Source organism: Polypterus senegalus, chromosome 17 (genome assembly GCF_016835505.1).
Source record: "Polypterus senegalus isolate Bchr_013 chromosome 17, ASM1683550v1, whole genome shotgun sequence".
NCBI classification, from domain to species: Eukaryota; Metazoa; Chordata; class Cladistia; order Polypteriformes; family Polypteridae; genus Polypterus; species Polypterus senegalus.
Window position 1 is genome coordinate 87,771,224 of NC_053170.1, and position 21,403 is coordinate 87,792,626.

The following is a 21,403-nucleotide window of genomic DNA, read 5'->3' on the forward strand; positions in this document are numbered from 1 at the left end:
AACTGCGTCCCCTTAGTTACAAGGCAACAGGCTCGCTGATAGACCACCACCCCACCCCCTAAAAAAAAAAAAACAAAACAATCGGTCACCATCTTTCACACCGCCCGCCTCCCACTCTGATGTGTGGACCCTTCAGGACAGCAGAACCAATGCATTTGAAATGGCAGTCGCAGTACGGAGAGCAGGGCTTTACTGAATGTGGGGGATTTGATGGCTAGCTGAAAGGAGATGAAATAAATACAGAAATACTAAAATAAATACATGGATGACAGTAATTACTTCTCATCCATCCATCCACGGGAATGCGTCTCATTTATTGACTTGATTAGGACATTCTTTCTGTCGGGTTCAGATACTCAGAAGCCAAGCAGATCTTTAAATCATGCATGTTAGGCTAATGTGTCACTCTAAAAATGATCACATTCACTAAGAATCAAAGTTTATCCTCTGAAGGAATGGGGGGGTCCTGCCTATCGTTCAGTGGAAAGTCACACATGCAAGCTGCTGTCTATTATATAGTGCCTTTCACATCTATCTGTTTATTATAATGTCACATCTATCAGTTATATAGTGCCTTTCATGTTTATTATAATGTCACATCTATCTGTTATATAGTGCCTTTCACATCTACTATAATGTCACATCTATTACAGTATATAGTGCCTTTCACATCTATCTGTCTATTATAATGTCACATCTGTTTATTACAATATATAGTGCCTTTCATATCTATTATAATGTCACATCTATTACTGTATATTGTGCCTTTCACATCTATCTATTATAATGTCACATCTGTCTATTACAATATATAGTGCCTTTCACATCTATCTACTATAATGTCACATCTGTCTATCTGTTATATACTGCCTTTTACATCTATCTATATATTATAATGTCACATCTATTTATTACAATATATAGTGCCTTTCACTTCTATCTGTCTATTACAGATACCTGATAGAAATGTTTATGTGACACAATTCAGCTTTTCTTGGTGGAATTTCTCACATGTGCTTTAATCCACCCACCTATTTTCTGAACCCACTTTTGTCCATCAGGGTCCATTCCTTGATAGTGCGCACAGTGAGGGTCCCAGTTGGATACTAAAGCACCTAGGGTAAACTCTAAGCAAGCATGAAAATGTGTAAGCTCCAGAGAAAGTGTGGCTGCAATTCTGCCTGTTAATAAATAACACAACAGGTGTAGGTCTATTTAATCCAATGTAATGCTGTGATGATCTGAAAAAAAATATTACCAGTGTCAGACACAAGGTAGAACCTAACCTTTCTGTCAGGCTATCGCATACAAATGTAAAACTTTTTGAGTTAAACTGGCATGACAGCGTATTTAATAATTCGGCAATAGAAAAGAAACAATAATTCCCTGGCTGCTGAGTATTACCGTTTAAATTCTGACCCGCATGCATTGACGTGAGTGGCAGCTCTTTTGCCGACTGCAGTCTATCTCATCTGTTACGACACTCCAGTTTTCTGTAAAACACTAGGCAAGTAGAGCCATGCAGCTCGGAAGTCTCACTTATCATGCCGGAGTGGGAGGAGGGGATTTAGGGGAAGTAATTCCAGGCTTTCATTTACTCCAAACTGGGCCAATTAGATGGGGCTGTCCGCAAAGTTATTCTAGCAAGGACTACAAGGTCCTCCTGCTGTATGGCCTCACTCCTCCATTTAACAGGAGGCATGGCTTACACTGTAAGTAACAAAGCCCCCCCGATGATCACAGTGGGTGAATGGGGGTTTAGGAAAATAAAAAAAAAAAAAAAACAAAAAAACTGGATTAGTATGATTCCTGGCAGCCAGAGAATTTGAGCAGCCCCAGGTCTTGGGGAATGGAGGAAATTGCCTGTAATTTGTAATTGAGCAGAGCTGTTGCAGTGGAACTGCCATCGAATAGTTCCAACTTCCAGCAATGTACCCCCTGAGGGGCAGAAGAATACAATGAGTCACAGCTTTCACTGAATTGAGCTGCCAGCAGGGTCTTGGCACACACCCAGCTACTTATGACACCTTTACAAGTGTGCCGGGATGCTCTAAGCACTTCTGTCCAGGCTCGCTGCAACCCACAACAATGGATGTCAACAGCATCTCTGGCCTATGGACTGTAAAGCAAGTCGTGCTACGCTTCCCATATGCAGAATAAGAAATGGGCAGAGCGGAGCGTCCCTTTTAAATGTGGGTAACGGCCACATCTTCACATCTTCTACTTCTCTGTGACGGCCAGGGCCATTTTCTGCACTGTGGTGTTCTGGGCTGCTAACATCACTTCAAGTGAGGCCCACCGAATCAACAAGCTAATTAAAGAGGGTTGGCTCAGTTATGGGACACGCTGTGGACCCCCTGAGGGTACAAGCAAAGGAGAGAATTAAAGGAGACAAATAATGCTGCACATCACCTCTCTGTGACACATTAATACTGAGGACTTGCAGCCAAACAAATAACTTAGCATAAGTGTGTCAAGAAACGTCACTGGGGCTCCTTGCTACCAACTGCCTAAGCCTGTATAGCGCCTCACAGGAATTGGGACTGGGACTGGAACTGGGACTGTCAAGTCAGATGTTTTCTTTCTTTTTAGACAGTCTAGTGTTTCTTTATACCATAGTGTGTGTGTATATCTGTCTATCTATTATATAGTGCCTTTCATATCTACCTATCTATTCTTAACTTTCACATCTATCAATTGATCTATCATATAGTGCCTTTCATCTCTATCTATTTATCAATGTAATCCTGCCAACTACGCTAAATTATCTATCTATAGATCCCTCACATAGTGTCTTCCACATTTGTCAATCAATCTATCATACAGTGCCTTTCATATCTATGTAATTCTGTCAACTCCACTAATTTATCTATCATATAGTTCCTTTCACATCTATCAAGCTATCTATCATATAGTGCCTTTCATATCTTGTTATTTATCCATCTATGTAATCCTGCCAACTACGCTAAATTTTCTATCATATAGTTCCTTTCATCTCTATCTATCTATCTATGAAATCCTGCCAATTACACTAAATTATCTATCTATCCATCATATGGTGTGTGACACATCTGTCAATCTATCATATAATGCCTTTTCTATCTATCTATCTAATCCTGCCAACTACATTAAATTATCTATCATATAGTTCCTTTCATCTCTATCTATCTATCTATCTATCTATCTATCTATCTATCTATCTATCTATCTATCTAATCCTGCCAACTACATTAAATTATCTATCTATTTATCCGTCACATAGTGCCTTCCACATCTGTCAATCAATCATATAGTGCCTTTCAAATCTATGTAATCCTGTCAACTCCACTAAATTTTCTATCATATAGTTCCTTTCATCTCTATCTATCTATCTATCTATCTATCTAATCCTGCCAACTACATTAAATTATCTATCTATTTATCCGTCACATAGTGCCTTCCACATCTGTCAATCAATCATATAGTGCCTTTCAAATCTATGTAATCCTGTCAACTCCACTAAATTATCTATCATATAGTTCCTTTCACACCTCGCCTTTCATATGTATCTATCCATCTATCCTGCCAACTATGCTAAATCTAACTCTCTTTCATACAGTTCCTTTCACATCTATCTATCCATCGTCCAGCTCTCTCCTAAAATACAATGGCAGCACACATTTGTGGATCTGCAAGCCCACCCTCATACTGTCGTGACTTGTAGGGCAGGACTGCTGCGGCGCTGATCACAAACCCAGGGCTAACGAGACACACGTACACGGGCTAGCAGTGCCAGCCATCTACATTTCGACATTTGCTCGTATTTATGCATATTTTTTTCTTCTTGTGCACACCGGAGTTAAAGGCACTAGTAATGCTATTGCGGATTTGCTCGATTCCACAGATGTCATCTTCTGATAGCCAGCTGTGCGTAATCATCACCTCCACAATTATGCCCCCTAAGCTAGTGCAGCCCCCTCAGTTCCCATCAAGATTTTTTTTATCTAGGTCTTTGGCAAACCCAAATCAATATTCATGTTGAATTCCGATATTTGTTTCCCACACCAGCACATTATGTATGCGACCACTTTAAAGCAGCAGAGGTTCGATTTAAGAAAACGTGTCTCTCTCATTCCTGAGGCGGCCTTGTGCCAACTGCTGCTTATTTCCTTCAGGGAGGAAGACATTTTCAGTTTGCTTGTCTGCTTGCAGTGACCATCATGGCTGGGGTTTTGACGCGTACCCCTAATGATGGCACACATACTGTTATCGTGTGGAAGTTTAAAATCAAAATGTCAAAAAGTTTGCAATGAGTTTGACTCCGAATGTTTTATGTGACAAGCGTTGGCGTCTATGGCAGAAACAAATGGAGGGATGCTGTCATGTCATTGTGACACACGGATACGGCGGCGCAGAAGGTGACGAGGTCACGGCGGCCAACGCGTTTCGTTGATTAGGAGCCGAACTTGCCTGCTGGCCCCAGCTTAACGTAATTAGGAGTTAAAAGTCTCTCCTTGAGAGGCGAACACTCCTCACTCGGGACACTCTGAGCCGCTTGTTAAAAAGATTCCCTGCCGAGATGTCACTCTGGAGGCCACAGGCTGTCCTTTCAGACCGCCTCGTTTGTTAATGGAATGCAGCGGCTTTGAAAATGACCAGAACGTTTCCTCTTTTTATTTTGAAGGTTAACGTAGAGTGGCGTTTGCATTTACATCTGGCGGAGCCTTGGCTTGTGTTTTAATTCCGAGTTTTGCTCCTTTCATAAGTGAGCCCAGCTGCACGTATACAGTACAGCCTGATCACATCTAAAAACCGAGACCCCGTCGTTGTTGTTCTCATCTTTCTGCTCATCTCTGCATTCCACGGTGGAACACGTGGGAGGGTCGTTTTATGTAACCACTCTACTTTTGTTCATTTTCATTTTTTTTTTTTTATAGTGCCTTCTTCTGGAGAGACCCCAGCAAATAATAACGGCAGGCTGATATCCCCTCATGGCGCTGAACGGCACATCTAGTTCTTTCACAACACATACCCTAAGTAACATCAGATGGCCCCCAGACTTTGAGCGTTAAATACAGATGTCATAAAACTATGAAAGGAAAGAAATACTAACATATATATATAAAAAAAAAAATAAATAAAAAAACTTGCAGCAAAAGAAGAAAGAGGATTATAAAATAAAAATCTTGACCCCTTTGGGAGATTCACTTTGGTCTTTTAAAAAGGAGCCAAAATAAAAGAGCTGTCAGGTGATTCATTCAGACAGACGCTTCTTAAATATGGTCGCCCGCTTTACAGCAGATGCTCCTCCAGCAGCACTCGGCATTTGCTCTTCCACGAGGGTCTCCTCTGCCGGCCTCCACTGCACCTACTGCTTATCCTGGAGCTGCTGTGCCATTCAGCGCCATCTTTATTTTCTCAATCATTTTCTAACCCGCTTATTCCTGAACAGGGTGTCGGGTGAGGTGGGTGCTGCAGCCTGTCCCTGCTAGCATGGGTGGAGGCAAGGCTGGAATAAATGAGCAAGGCGCCAGTTCATAACATGCTAAACACACACGCACACACACGAGCCAATTTAATATCACTAATCCAACTAATTGGCAGGCCTTTGGATTGTGGGAGGAAACCCACACAGACACAGGGAGGACCTGGGGTGGGAACCCCGGCCTCCCTGTTATGAGACCACCATTAAATAGCAGAGTCAGTCATTTTTTTAACCCCCTTAGTCCTGAACAGGGTCTCAGGTTGGGGGTGCTGGAGTCTGTCACAGCTAGCATAGGGGGGCAAGGCAGGAATAAACTCTGAACAGGGCGCCAGTACATAACAGGCCAGACACGCAGACAGACAGACAGACAGACACACAAACAAGTTTAATATCACTAATCCAACTAACTGACAGGTCTTTGGATTGTAGGAGGAGACCCACAGAGACACGGGGAGAACACGTAAGGAGGACCTGGGATGGGAACCCTGGTCTCCTTGTTGTGAGACCACCATTAAACAGCAGAGTCAGTCATTTTCTAACCCACTTAGTCCTGAATAGGATTCATGGGGGTTGCCAGAGCCTAGCCCTGCTAGCACAGGGGACACGGCGCCAGTCCATCACAAGACGGACACAAAACACACAAGTCAGGACCCAAGTTGATATCACTAATCCACCTAACCTGGTTGTCTATGGATTGTGGGAGGTAACCCACCCAGACAAGGTGAGAACACGTAGGGAGGACTTGGGCTGGAAACCCTGGTCTACTTGTTGCAAGACCACTATTAAATAGCAGCGTCAGTCATTTTCTAAACCCCTTAGTCCTGAAAAGGGTTACAGTTTGGGGGGCAAGGCAGGAACAAACCCTGGACAGGGCACCAGTCCATAACAGGCCAAACACACACATGGGCCAGTTTAATATCACTAATCCAACTAACTGACAGGTCTTTGGATTGTGGGAGGAAACCCACACAGACACAGGGAGAACACGTAAGGAGGACTTGGGATGGGAACCCCGGCCTCTTTGTTACAAGAACACCATTAAATAGCAGAGTCAGTCATTTTCTAACCTCCTTAGCCCTGAACAGGGTCTCTGGTAGGGGGGTGCTAGAGTCTATGCCAGCTAGCATAGGGGCGCAAAGCAGGAACAAACCCTGGACAGGTTGCCAGTCCATCACAAAATGAACACGCACACACACGTCAGGAGCCCAGTCGGTATCACTAATCCACCTAACCTGCTCATCTTTGGATTGTAGGAGGCGACCCCACAGAGACACGGGGGGGAACATGTAAGGAGGACTTGGGATGGGAAACCTGGCCTCCTTGTTGTGAGACCACCATTAAACAGCATAGTCAGTCATTTTCTAATCTCCTTAGCCCTGAACAGAGTCTCTGGTGGGGGGTGCTGGAGTCTATGCCAGCTAGCATAGGGGGCAAGGTTGCCAGTCCATCACAAGATCAACACACACGTCAGGAGCCAAGTCGATACCACTAATTCACCTAACAGGGGGTGCCAGAGCCTATCCCAGCTACCACAGGGCCAAAGACAGGAGCAAACTCTGAGCAGGGTGCCAGTCCATCACAGGGTGAACACACACACACACACACTTCAGCCACACACCCGAGCCAATTTAGTATCTCCAGTCCACCAAACTTGCATGTCTTTGGCCTGTGGGAGGAAACCGGAGCACCCAGAAGGAAACAGGGAGAACATGCAGACCCTGGACTCATTGTTGAGAGGCAGCAGCGCTACCACTGTGCCCACCGGCAGTCCTTATTATTCAACAACTGAATTCACTGCTGTCGCAATGCGATGTTCGAGGACAGCTGTTCCCTCGTGGGTCTTAGGTTAAGTTGAAATCTCACAGCTGGTGGCCATTTGTGTGGAGTCTGCACGTCCTCTCTGTGTCTGTGTGATACTCTGGTGTTCCTCGCACATCCCAAACACACACACTCTCACTCACTCACCGCCCATGGTCTCCACAGTTACAGGGTCATACAAGTGACGTTCAGACTACAGTTCAAGGGAGAGGGAACTTCCCCATGGAATTAAAAAAGTTTATCTCATCTATCGAAACTTCCACTTGTCTACCTCTGTTTAAGGTCAAATCTCAAAACGCACCACACCAGGTTTCTGAAAAGCAGATGGAGGATGCAGAATAAGACCACTGTCACCAAACTCCTTTTATGGAGGGAAAAATCTGCAAATACAGCTGGGTCCTGAAAATGCAACACCGCAAGGTTAGTGGAAAGCTGATGAAAGCCGCATCTGCTTTTTTTTTTTTGTCACAACATTTTGAAGGGGAATATCACCCTCCCATGCAAGATATGAAAAACAGACATACCATCACAAAAAAACATGGCATATCAGGATCCCATGAGTCTCCACCGAGCCAAAAGAAGTGTGTGTGGGGGTGGGAGGGCAGAAGATATCTTGAGAACGTAAAATCGATAAATAAATATCCAAATTGTAAGAAAATATTCACACTCCTCTCACCCATTTCAAAACCTGAATGACTGCATTGAAGTGGACAAACATCCTCAAAGGTTCACCATAATAATAATAATTCCTTACATTAATATATAGCGCTTAACACAGTGAGTGTTGAGTCACTTTAGCCACCACTAATGTGTAGCTTCCACCCGGAGGATACGATGGCAGCCATTTTTACGGCCGTACGTTTATCACTCATGAGCTGTCAGATGGTGAATGATAGCCAATTAGAGAACAGGGGACGATTATGGAGGCCTGAATGACCAGGTCACAGAGGGCAATTTAGGGCTGGACAACGAGATACCCCCCGACTCTTTACGTAGGTTGCCCAGGGATCTTTGATGACCACAGAGAGTCTGGACCTCGGCTTTATATCTCATCTGAAGGAAGGCGCCATTTTCAATGCACTGGGGCATTGGGTTCCACACACAGACCACAGGTTGAGCGCCCCCTACTGGCCTTACCAACACCTTTTCCAGAAGCCGCCCAAGCTTTTCCTAGATCAGGGGTGGGCAATGTTGGTCCTGGAGGGCCGCAGTGGATGCAGGTTTTCATTCCAACCCAGTTGCTTAATTAGAAACCAATCCTTGCCAGTCTCAGATCTCATTTCATTACCTGTAGGATTTTTATATTGTAGATTTTTGTTTTCCTTTCCAAGGATATCATTCAAATGATTAAAATTTTCAGCCTGTTACATTTTTCTATTAAGTGTTTTATGAAATCAAACACACAGATGTTGCGATGGAGAGCTGCACTTACATCTTATTGCTAATAAGGAGCCATTAAAATGGTGAATGCAACTGTTTAAAACTGAAATAAGCAATTAAGGGTGGGGAACCTTAACAAGTGAGACCACCAAAACGAAGCCTCAAAATGTCACTTGAGTAATAAGAGCTTCCTCAGCAAATTAATTGACTGGGCTGGAACAAAAACCTGCAGGCACTGCTGCCCTCCAGGACCGACACTGCCCACCCCTGTCCTAGCTGATCTCCCATCCCAGTTACTGGCCTGGCCCAAAAATACTTAAGTTTCAGGTGGGTGACCTCCCCTGAAGTGCAGGTGCTGATGAAAACTCCCTTAGAAAAAGACCCCCCAACGCAAAAACCAAATCTTTATGTGCAGGTGACATAACACCAACAATGACCAAAGGTCAAACAAGCTCTGTTTGTTGCTCGGGTGACTAAACCACAATGCAGCTCAGCCATTTTGTCAATGTGAAGAGCATCTCCTGAGATCTTCATGTCTGTCTGTCTGCACAAAACAACCGGTTTTCCCACTGGGTCGATCTTGTAGAAATTTGGTGCGCTTGTTCTTCAAAGAAATCTTAATTGTCGTTGCCATATCTTGAATAGAGCATGCAGTACAAGTTATTGGCAAATTTTTTAAATCGTCTCAAACGGAGAAACATTCTGTGTGATCCATACTACCGAGTAACTTACTGTGTAAAATTTACCCAAAAAGACGTGATTTTGTCTTGTACGGTCTGTTTAGTTTCCTCTTTTACTCTTTTCCGACATCACCAGCACAACTCAGTCAAGTACAAGCAGAGCCACGCTGTGTAGAGAAGATGGCTTCCCGTTGGCACCTTGCTGTTTTTTTGTTACCGTATCTCGAATACCGTGTGCCGCACAAACTTTTAAAATTTCAAAATCTCTCATAATCTTCACGCAGAGACGAGAGTCGGTCTGTGCCACGTCATTTACGGATGAGTTTGCTGTTTCACATTCACCTTGAGATGGCTCACACCAGCTTGAATTTGTTTAGCCATTTTCTTCTTTTAATCGCCCGACAGACGCGACACTGATCCCCCAACACAAACTATTACCCCGATCGGACAAACAGGATGATCTTGGCTCTTGTTTGAATTTTCTTTTATTTCCAAAAAAAAAATTCAGTTTTAAAGCAATTAAGCAAAAAAGAAAGGAAAACAAGATGTGAGTGCTCAGTGCCGATAGGCTCCTTTGTTTGCGTTTTGCCTGATTAATTTAAGATGACACTCCCTCCGAAATCTCCATGACGTGCATACCAGAATGACGCTTTATGTATTTTTATATTGCTTTCATGGAGGAGATCTGGCATGGCATATTTCAAGTCAAACTTGTTATGGAAACAATTAGAGCAGCAATAAGAAAATAGAATTAAATCATGTAGAATAGGCAATGAGGAGCATATGTTTCCCTTTCATTAGTCTCTCAAATTCCATAAAATTATCAATGAACCTCCTCTGTACTGGGCGGAAAGGTACCATGGGATTATTCTGTAGAGCAGTCTGGATGAAGAAACCTCTGCCTTGGATGATGGATGTTCAGTGGACGTCTATGGTCTAGTAAGGTTCACGTCCCTCTGTTAAGCTGTTAAGCAGTGGGAACATTCGGCCCTTGCCACTCAATCCCAAAGGTGTAGTGCCATTTGTCACCCTGGGCAATGTTGTCTTGCAGCCTGTCCTGTGCACGTCTGGATGGCTGCTCTGAGCAATCGTTCTTTTAAAAACTCTTTTTTAATCAACTGCAGACACATGAAGAAATTCTTTTCCCCTGCCGCGAGAGCATCTGATCCCTCTTGCTGGCATTGAATCTGTGTCTTTCAGCAATACTGTGGCAAACGCTTCATGAGAAGTTGCATTCCTTTGATCTCTCAGCTCTCTGTTAATGTCGTTCAGCGTTGTACAAATATTTCTTTTTTACTAGTCCCAGTCCACCGCATGCCTTTGACATGAAATGCATGTCTCGGCTCATCTTCTGCACTTTGTCCTGCTGAGGCCTAGCAGGAGAAACTAGACTTTTCTCCTCACTCCTCCCAGTCAATCGCACAGATATAACCGCTACGCTCAATAGAGTCTAGCTGCAGACCTCCACTCCACTGAGGAGATGGTCACTTTATGTTATGCGTCCATGATAACACCTGGTTACACTGTGATTAAGATTAGGGATGGTGGAGAGTTATCTGACTGAAGTCACAAAAACCTGCAATCCAATTGGCTGTCCGGTGGAGTTACTGAATCATTGAGCTGCGGAGGTCTGAAGCTGGACCAATCTCGCTCCGCTGTGTCCTGGGTCTCTTCCCATTGCACCATACATGCCATGGATGGCCCCCCATAACACATCCTAACTAGATGTCTTCATGACCTCAGTAGGCCCCTCATGATCCAACTGTATAAATCAAACAGTTGTAGCTGAATCGCAAATATTTTGCTTTGCAAGAAATGTGTGGGCAACAAGAATTGCTTATTTACATAAGGTGGACATGGACGTGACCATGAAAGAAAGTGAAACTTGAGGCTGGTACCCTGTGCACGGTCTTTGAAGCAAGGCTGGTGGCATTTTGTGACCCTTAATGCCATCAGGTTATGTAACTGTCCTTCTCATAGACAACCCCAGTGAGCGGTACACAAACTCGCCTTTCACAGACACAGGACATCGGGCTGCTGATCGGTTAAAAAAATGTGATGGCAAATAATCGCACAATTAAAGTTTTTTAATTGAAAAGCACTGTGCATTAATCAAAACTTTATTTGTATTTCCTTATGGCATAGTCCTAGGGTGCACTGTGTTAGCCATTATGGATGTGGTGAGAAGTCAAGCAAAATGACCCCTTTTATTGGCTAACTAGAAAGATTACAATGTGTACGTTTTCGAGGCAACTCCGGCCCCTTCTTCAGGCGAGATTTAACATGGCATATTGTGATCTTTCTAGTTAGCCAATAAAAGGGGTTATTTTGCTTGACTACTTACAGCATATTAATATTTTTTCTATAAAACAGACATAACTCTGATTTACTTTTAAATACAAAAATGTTTGCCTAAGCCTATTAAATGATATCATTTAGTTTATTCAGTAGTTTTGTTTAACAGAAACAATTAAATAAATAGTGAAACGACAATCAGTCAGCAGCACAAAGTACATTTCTTTAATTTCAAGCCCCATCACAGTGCAAATTAGTGTGCCACTTTGAGAATTCAATCGATAATGCTGTCTTTAAAATGATATGAAGGTGAAAATAACACATTATAGATTTTCTGACTATTTATTTTAGCTAATTGCTTCAGCACCCCAGTTTATTGACACTGGCCATTCAATTTCTTTCCCTCTCTCTTTCTCTCTTTCTTTCTTTCTTTCTTTCCCACAGTAGAATTTCATATTAGGGGTGGGATCAAATTTGTGATGGGTAGGCCTAATGTTATTTTTATTTTTTTTTTAAATAATGCTCACTTACATAAACGAATGTGTCACTAGGCCCCTTGTCAGATGGTAGCAGGACAAGATTATAAAAGCACTGTGAGAATTCAGTATAGGCCAGTCGATTTGATTTACCAAACTGATTCTTTTGAAATACCAGGTCAGGTCAGGTTGGGGAGCGTGCATTGGCACATCATGTTGCTGCACCCAACACACAAAACAGTTTGGGATTCCGGTTGGCAACCCCCTCCAGGCAGACACGCGGTCCAGTCCCACCCTCCAGAAACGACCTTCTATCTGCCGCAGCCAGGTGTTACGTGAGTGTCCCCTTGGCCTGGTCCAGCCACTTGGGCCTTCAACAATGAGGGTCCCGTGAGCCGGATCATCCCAGGAGAATCGCACCACATGGCCGTAGTGCCGTAACTGACGCTCCCTCACAATGCAGGTAATGTGCCTCATTCAGGACTCCATGAGCAACACAAAGTCAAAGTCCGGAAAGACACAGTCCCAAAGGAGTCCAGTCTTCGTCTCAGGTCACTGGATAGCATCCATGTCTCTCAACCATATAGCAAGACAGGAAGCACCAGGACTCTAAAGACTTGGACCTTCGTCCTTTTGCATAGATATCAGGAGTGCCAGACACCCCTTTCCAGCATCTTTATGACCCCCCATGCTCTCCCAATCTGTCTACTGACTTCATAGGAAGAGTCACCAGAGACATGAATGTCACTGCCAAGGTAAGTAAACATCTTGATGAGGTCGACACTCTCTCCGCAGACAGACACACTGCTGATGGCCGTGCCCAAGAGGTCATTAAAGGTCTGGAATTTGTTTTTTATCAGGACACCCAGACTCCTCACTCAGTCTCTCGAGAGCCGTGATCAGAGCCTCCATTGACTCCGTGAAGATCACAGCATCATCAGCAAAGTCAAGATCAGTGAATCTTTCTTCACCAACAGATGCCCTATAGCTGCTGGACCCCACACCCAGTCCATGCAAGCATTGAACAGAGTAGGAGCAGAATACACTGCTAAAATACCCATTTAAGCAAATTGATTCATTTTAGGGATAACTTATACTGTAGTTCCTCGATGGGGAGGGGAATCGTACCATAAATATACAATTTAATAATTTTTACATTAGTTTCATATATATATATATAGGTATGTCTGTACATAAAAATATAATTATTACTGTTTGTTATTTTATATCTAATTCATTACCTATAAAGTATGAAATCACATTTAGGATGTTTAATTAAAATAAGACATTACATCACAGAGTCGCAAGTAAATGAGAATCGTTGTACTGATTCTCGGGTTCTTACTCATTCACAAATCAAATGAACGAGAATCAGTTGGCGAGTCTGGCGGTTCTTGCACATGCACTTTACATGTTCATCAGTGGGCAGCCGCACCCTGGACACGCGCACACACACTTTAACACTAGTCCCGTTGAGCTCCACAAATCGATTCATGTGATTCACTGAAAAGAAGCGTTCACGAATCGCCCATCACTAGTCGAGGGAAGAGAAGCAAATACAGCTCAGGTAGTCGGTGAGAGTATTATGGCTGTGAGCAGGTTTAGCTTGGCGAGATGGGCTGGAATTCCTTTGTAGCCATGACCCTCTATTACTATTAATAAACTTGGTTTCATTTGGCTCTGCAACATGTGATGCATTGTCAGATTAAATTGTTGCATTAAAAAATGTATTCATAGAAATTTGTAATGCATTAATCACACACGTTAATAGCGATTAATCAGCAGCCCTAATGTTTTCTAATTCAGTTGATCAAAGTATATACAATGCTGCTGTTTTACCTAATAGGGTCCACATGCAGGACATTTCTGCATTATAAAAAGTATCCAGTGACATTAACAAAATAATATTCATAGTGCGGTCTCCAATAACGGGGACTCTTTTTATTATTTTCAGTTAAAAGGTTTGGCATTCTCTGACGTAAGCTAGAAGGAAGCTCGTTTGTCCCACAGTACGCAAGAGTCAGAGTTAGAATTCGAGTTTCTTCCCTTTGTCCCAAGCCTGGCTTGTTGTTGATGGAGTGAGTTGTTACGATTTACTCAGTTCTTTGTTTTTAAAACTTTTAAACAATCTGGACGAGAACGGGCCATTCAGCCCGTTGCCAGTCCTGTCCACTTCATTCTTCCAAAAGTCGAGTTTTGAAAGTCCCTAATGTCTTACTGTCTACCACACTACTTGGTCACTTATTCCATGTGTCTGTGTTCTCTGTGGGAAGAAAAACTTCCTAATGTTGTTAAGGGTAAATTTCACATAGTGTCCCCGTGTTCTTGATGAAGTCACCGTCTTGATCCACTGAACTAATTCCCTTCATCATTTTAAACACTTCAGTCAGGTCTCCTCTTAATCTCCTGTAAAAACTCAGCTCTTCTCATCTTTCCTCAGAACTCATCCCCTGTAGCCCAGGACTCAGCCTAGTCGCTCCTCTCCAGACCTTTTCTAGATGCTGTTATGTCCTTTTTGTGGCCTGGAGACTAAAACTGCACACAGGACTCCAGATGAGGCCTCACCAGTGTGTTATAAAGCTTGAGCAGAACCTCCTGTGACTTGTACTCCACACATCAAGGCGCTATATAACCCGACATTCTGTCGGTCTGGCAGTTGATATCGTAGAGGCCGCTATGACTCCTTCTCATAAAGGGGTACTCCCGATTTTCAGACCGCCTACTGTGTATCCAGATTGAATGTTTCTACTTCCTATGTGTCATCATTTGCATTTACTGACATTAAATGTTATCTGCCACAAATCTACCCAATCCTCTGAAATGACTCAACATATTCGAGATTATCTGCTCGTCCACCTCTCTTGGTATCATCTGAAGACTGAACCGGCTTGTTATTTATATTCCTATCCAAATCATTTCTATTAAAAGGAACTGTTTCCAGAAGAGACTAATAATAAGGATTACAAAGGTACCGTGTCATCACTTCCACTAGTGTCGGATTATTTAGTTTGTGTGGCAAGTGTTTTATTTTATTTTCCTTTCTCCTCATCCTCAGCTATGACTTCACACCGCTGGAAAATCTTAGTGTTGAGATGCTTCTGAGAGGAACCCTTTTCAAATCCCTCTTCTGGTCAAATTCCATACATGTACATCTTTGAAAACATGCCATAGTCCACTTTCATCGCCCGAAAAAGGCCGCCAGTATAACCCCTTCCTAAAATTGTGGATGAGAAGCTTTAGATGTTCTTCATCCGAACTTGAAATAACATTTAAAACAAAACTCATCTCAAAATCAACTAGGGGGGTAACTGTGTGCTTTGGTTTGTCATTTTCAGAAAGATTTGCCTCCTGCCAAGAGCGGCGTTTGGGGGTGGCAAGTGGGGTGACCACCCCAGGCCCCACTTTTGAGGTCCCGTTCGAGTGGATTTGTCAAGTTATATCCTCCAGTATGTATATATATTTGAGATGCTTCTAAGAGGAACCGTTTTCAAATTCCTCTTCTGGTCAAACTCCGTACATGTACGTCTTTGAAAACATTCCACAGTCCACCTTCATCGCCCGAAAAGGGTTGCCAGTATAACCCCTTCCTAAAATAGGTATAGCCCATTAGTCGCTGGGTTACATTGCATCCAGATTAGACTATGAAGATGTCACCAAAGACTTTTCCAATTGGAAGGCAAAAAAAGTGGATTTATGTCTCTGAAAACCGGTAAAAGATTTCATGATGATACCTCTACGCTAATTTCACACTTCCTGTCGAAACGCTGAAACTCACATTTTATTTTGTAGGCCATAAACATGTCTGAAAATTAATGCACAGAAACATGTATTGCTAATGCTAACCGGCTGACATTACATCAACGTGAGTTATGACTACGACATCCTGCATATCGAGACTCTGAGCATTCTTGCACTTTGGGTACTTTTCTAGAAGACGTCCTGCTAATTTCCGCATGACACTGCATCGCATTTCGCACTGTCGTGGTATTGTCATGAATTATGAATTGCACTTTTTTAATAGATTGTAACAGCCGACCCCTTACCCGGACTGGCCACTACACTACCAAGACTATTTCCTTGGACTAGCCTGAAGACCCTCAAGATGATAACAAGCCGTACTCCTTACAGATTCTCCTATTTCAACGACCTGACGCAATAACAAGCAAACAATATAAAACCAAATATGCATATATTGACAATGATTAATATAAATACACATGAAGACAGACGAATATTCAATAACATATATGTGCACACTATCCCAATGACACCAGTGAATAATTATTAATTATACAAAAACACAAATACCCAATATTTACAAATATTGCCCACGACTAATAAATGACTAAACACGAAACACAAGCACAAATGAATGATAAATGGCAATTGAAATGAAAGTGATAAAGGAGGGGCGGCACGGTGGTGCAGTGGTAGCGCTGCTGCCTCTCAGTTAGGAGACCCGGGTTCGCTTCCCGGGTCCTCCCTGCGTGGAGTTTGCATGTTCTCCCGTGTCTGCGTGGGTTTCCTCCGGGCGCTCCGGTTTCCTCCCACAATCCAAAGACATGCTGGTTAGGTGGATTGGCGATTCTAAATTGGCCCTAGTGTGTGCTTAGTGTATGTGTGTGTGTCCTGCGGTGGGTTGGCACCCTGCCCAGGATTGGTTCCTGCCTTGTGCCCTGTGTTGGCTGAACTTGGCTCCAGCAGACCCTATTCAGATTCAGCGGGTTAGAGAATGGATGGATGGATGATAAATGAGTCCAAAAGCTAGTAAAGTCTGGTAATAATTGAATATTGACTGATTGGATATTTTGCTTCCTTCCGACAATACAAAAAACGACCTCACCGTAAATGTCCTCGGCAATGGTTGAAAAGTATCCAAAACCTGGGGTTTCTCGGTGCTTGCAGTCATGATAAGGATCTGGATCCTTAAGAAGCAAGTAATGGACTTGTACGATGAGGGGAAATGAGTAGAAATACGGATGTGTAAATTATTCTCTCGCTCTCTCTCTCTCCGGTTTAAATACAGAATGTTCCGGATGTAACTGGTGGATTCAACAGGTAATTTCCGTCTTGGGGCTGCAGTCTCTCTTCATCATCCTTCCCCTTTTAACTTACGGGGACAAAATTACTGATACACACATATAATATAGCAAATATGACAATGAAAACATGACGCACTCAGCACAGAAAAAAAAAACAACTTTTTATTATGTAGCCCTGCTACAAGATTATATTGTTATATTTTGATAAAGTTTGCGTGTTATTTTGCAAAAATTTAGCTGAATACTGTAACGAGAAAATCTGGTGTATGTTAACATACATCCATCCATTATCCAACCTGCTATATCCTAACTATAGGGTCATGGGGGTCTGCTGAAGCCAATCCCAGCCTACACAGGGCGCAAGGCAGGAACAAACCCTGGGCAGGGTGCCAGCCCACCACAGGACACACACACACACACCAAGCACACATTAGGGACAATTTAGGATCGTCATTGCACCTAACCTGCATGTCTTTGGACTGTGAGAGGAAACCCACGCAGACACGGGGAGAACATGCAAACTCCACGCAGGGAGGAAGCAAACCCGGGTCTCCTAACTGTGAGGCAGCAGCGCTACCCACTGCCCAACCGTGCCGCCCTATGTTAACATTATTTTTATTAAATTGGTACGTAAGTTTATACAGTCCACACATACCGGTAACAGCGTTTGACGTAACCGGCCTGGCGTGGGGTTGGTCAGCCCTACGCCCCGCACACCCCTTAGGCTGCCTCTGCTTCCTGCTGTTTAGCATTTCGTCTTCTATGTTTAGTCATTCCACATTTCTGCAGTTTTGGTCTCGGATCTCCAAAGTTTATTTAATGTCTGGTCACAAAAGGTGTTCATTTCTTCTGTGTGTGTGTGTGTTTTATACCGTGGGTCGGGGGAGTGCATAAATGTACAATGCAATAAATAATGATAATACACTTCTGAATTACTGGCTAGTCGATGGATGGATTCTGTAGGAGGACATTTTGTGTAATATATTACAATAATAAAGAAGATTTAGAAACGTTTGGTACTCACCATAGTCCTTCTTGCAGTATTTCTTCATATTTATTTTCACCTTGCCCTTAGAAGCCTTGCAGTAGGACTCGCAGTCTATGTCGGCAGGGGGAAAAAAGGGAAGAAAAGAAACAAAAACAAAGAGAGACTCACGTTAGGCTTCGGAGAAAGAATGCCTGGACTACCCGGCTCTGAATACCTTAACTTCTTATGATATCCATCTGCCAGGTTCAATTGTGTTGTCTAATGGGGCTTACAGCACATTCAAGAACGCCTTAATTTCTATTGAAAAGGCCCACACAAAGGATCCTTGCCTGGTAAATACTTGCGCTGTCTGTCGGTCGCCTCTGCCTCTAATGTGAGACCCCAAGGCCGTGCTTATTGTGCCACCCAGGTCTTTTGAGAGCCACACAAATTTCCCCCCGCTGTCAAAACGCCACTGTGGGGCCTGATTAAGGCCTATAGAGCTCTCATTGTCAAAGCACACTGTGCCCCCCTCTTCCCCCCACCTCCCTGCCGAGCCCCTGGCCTGTGTCAAACTTTACCATTCATTGCATGGGGATTCAGGGAAGGAGGTCACCCCCACAACAAAAAGAGGTCAGGGGAGAAATTAGTAGCCCATGAAGCTTAAGCAAAGCCTTTTGCTGTCCACTCCAGTGAAGAGAATAATAAATACCTCACTCCGATCAAGCAAGCGAGACATAGCCCCTCTTTAGCAGTTTCCCACATTTTGGTTCAAAGGTTTATGATGAGTTACTCAGTGTATAAATATAATCATCGGTGCACTCTTGGGGGCCGCTAGATCCCATCTCGTGAAAATGGTGGATGTTGCCTTCACTGAAGGCCCAGGCCGAGCTGCTGCAGTGCCAGCGACTCCTTAGGCCGAGGCGCACCCATCCATTCAAGCAGCCGTTTTATACAATGGTGGAATTTTGTGCCGACTTATCAATGCATTGCTCGAGTGCCCAGGCGACGACTCAAGGACCAGTTGATGGATTATCCGATTTTCATTTTTCCACCGATGACTGGTCTCATAACGTGCTGAAAGGAAACTCGGTACAATTTCGGATTGCAGTCGAGAGCAAAGCCAATCCTGGCAGAAAGCAAACTTGGACTGGGCACCGATGTCCTGTAGGGACCACTCACACCATACCCATTTAGATTCACCAATTAACCAAACGCATACAGAATGTCTTTGAAGCAGGAGAAGAAAGCAAGTGTGTGACGAGCATGCAGACCCCACAACAACCACGAGTGGGTGCAACGTTCAAACCCAGAACACTGTGCTATGTAAGGGAAATTTTAAGACCTCGCATGCCACTACATCCACCATGGAGACAAAAATCACATGACATTTACTACTACTCACTGTAGTATTTATATAGAAGGAGGTCCTATTTAATGAGGAGATGGATTTCCAATGACTGATATTTTGGTACCTTTCTCCCTACACAAAATATTTCATTATTTGGCCGAGGCCTTCAACCAAGGTATCACAACATCTGACATACATTGGGTTCCATTTCTTTTGGAATGCAGGCAGGTGAAGTGACACAGGCAGTGGTGTCAGTAGTGGGATTTGAACCCACAACCTCCGGGCTTGAAGTCTTAGGCCTTAACCTCTGCGCCACATTTCCAGGGTATGGATGTGCGCGTATGGCAACACGTCACCGAAAAGTTTCTTTCTTTCCATTGCGGTTATTCTGACTAATCAGGTCGGAGCTTCTACTCAGCATCTCCTGCACACTGGACAGCTTGGACTTTTTTAACCCTACTGTATCTTTTCTTGTTTTGTATTGCCCTTGTATGCCAAATCACATTTTATATTTTATCTTTTGTATTTCGTTCTGTCCTTGTATGTTGCACCAATACTATCAATTCCTAGTACCGTATATACTCGCGTTTAAGTTCTCCCGCGGATAAGTCGGGGCTTGATTTTACAGTATAATTTCCAGTATTTTATAATGTTGGTTGTATAAGTCGAATGCGGGAAACTCGCGCTATTGGTCCAGGAGATTATGATATGCTAACTCCCACTTGAGAGAGTAATCACGGAGCACACAGCCTTTTTTTCCTATGTGGGTGCAGCAATGCGCTGTATCGGCGTGTGCTCCTAACCTCTCTCTCTGTTGTGCCTACGTGACAACGCGGTGATACCTGAACTATTCCGAAGTGACACTTGCACTGATTTGTGTTTTTTGTATCTCACACCGTTATCGTAAGAGCATCCCTTATTTACGATGGAGCGCCCGATCAGAAGAAAATATGAAGCTGGTTTTAAATTAAATGTCGTTAAAGTAGCGAAAGAAATTGGTAAGTGCGCTGCTGCAACAAAATTTGATGTGTCTGAGAAACTGGTGTGAGATGGGAGGAGGCAAAAAAAAATTTTAAGTGTCGTATTTTTGACTGGGCGTACAAGTCGGGTCTTGAAACCCAAAAAATCGATCATAAAATCAGACCTGACTTATATGGTAATAATAATAATTCTTAATGTTTATAGGGAGCTTTTCTCACTACCCAAAGCGCTCTCCAGGCAGGAAGGACCCGGGAGGCAAAACCACAACCTCCTTACTGCCAAGCCTCAGCGCTGCCACTGCGCCACCTGCAGTACACATTAGCATAACAGGCCCATAAAGCAAATTTGGATTCGGATGTTCATCTGAAATGGTGTAAACTGATGATTTTATAGCAGCGTTGTTCAAATTGTCTTTGTCATGAAGCGATCCCAGGATTCATCAGTCTTGTCATGAGCTCTGAGGTGTTCACATGGCAGGGCACCTTCAGGGCTCTTATAATAAACGGGTGCCCACTGGAACAGTTACAGTATTGATCTCAGCTGTTATTTAAATGAAAATTCCAAAATTCCCCAACACCTAACAATCATGTCGCCATGCTTCAATTTGATGAATTAATACTGTCCAATTTAAATGAAACGTGTTATATTTATTTATAGCTATTGAATGGAGTTGTGTTCTGAACTTTTTTTTCTTTTTAATTATCTTATATGGATTGTTGTGTGCAGTGCTGTGGGTTATTAATAATAATAATAAAAAAAGACTTGCTATGAAAATACATTTGATTGTTATTGGCCCATAGTGGCAGAATGGTTAGTACTGTCAGGGTCCCGGGCTATTTATTATGAAGATACATTTGTTAGACACCTTTAGCCAAGGTGATTTACAAGTTCAGTGTAACATTTTACTACAATTAGATTACAGACCAGTTAAGTGACGTCGCAGGAGTAA

The 21,403-nt window shown here is 43.2% G+C and overlaps 1 protein-coding gene across 4 annotated transcripts in view; it reads right to left on the bottom strand.

Moving 5' to 3' along the window:
- ntn1a (netrin 1a) overlaps window positions 1–21,403 on the bottom strand; it is a 249,427-nt gene that overhangs the window by 21,040 nt on the left and 206,984 nt on the right. For all 4 annotated transcript variants that reach the window (XM_039740676.1, XM_039740677.1, XM_039740674.1 and 1 more), the window contains exon 6: window positions 18,180–18,254. In XM_039740676.1, coding sequence (XP_039596610.1) covers window positions 18,180–18,254 — 75 coding nt within the window. The remainder of the gene's footprint in view (window positions 1–18,179; window positions 18,255–21,403) is intronic.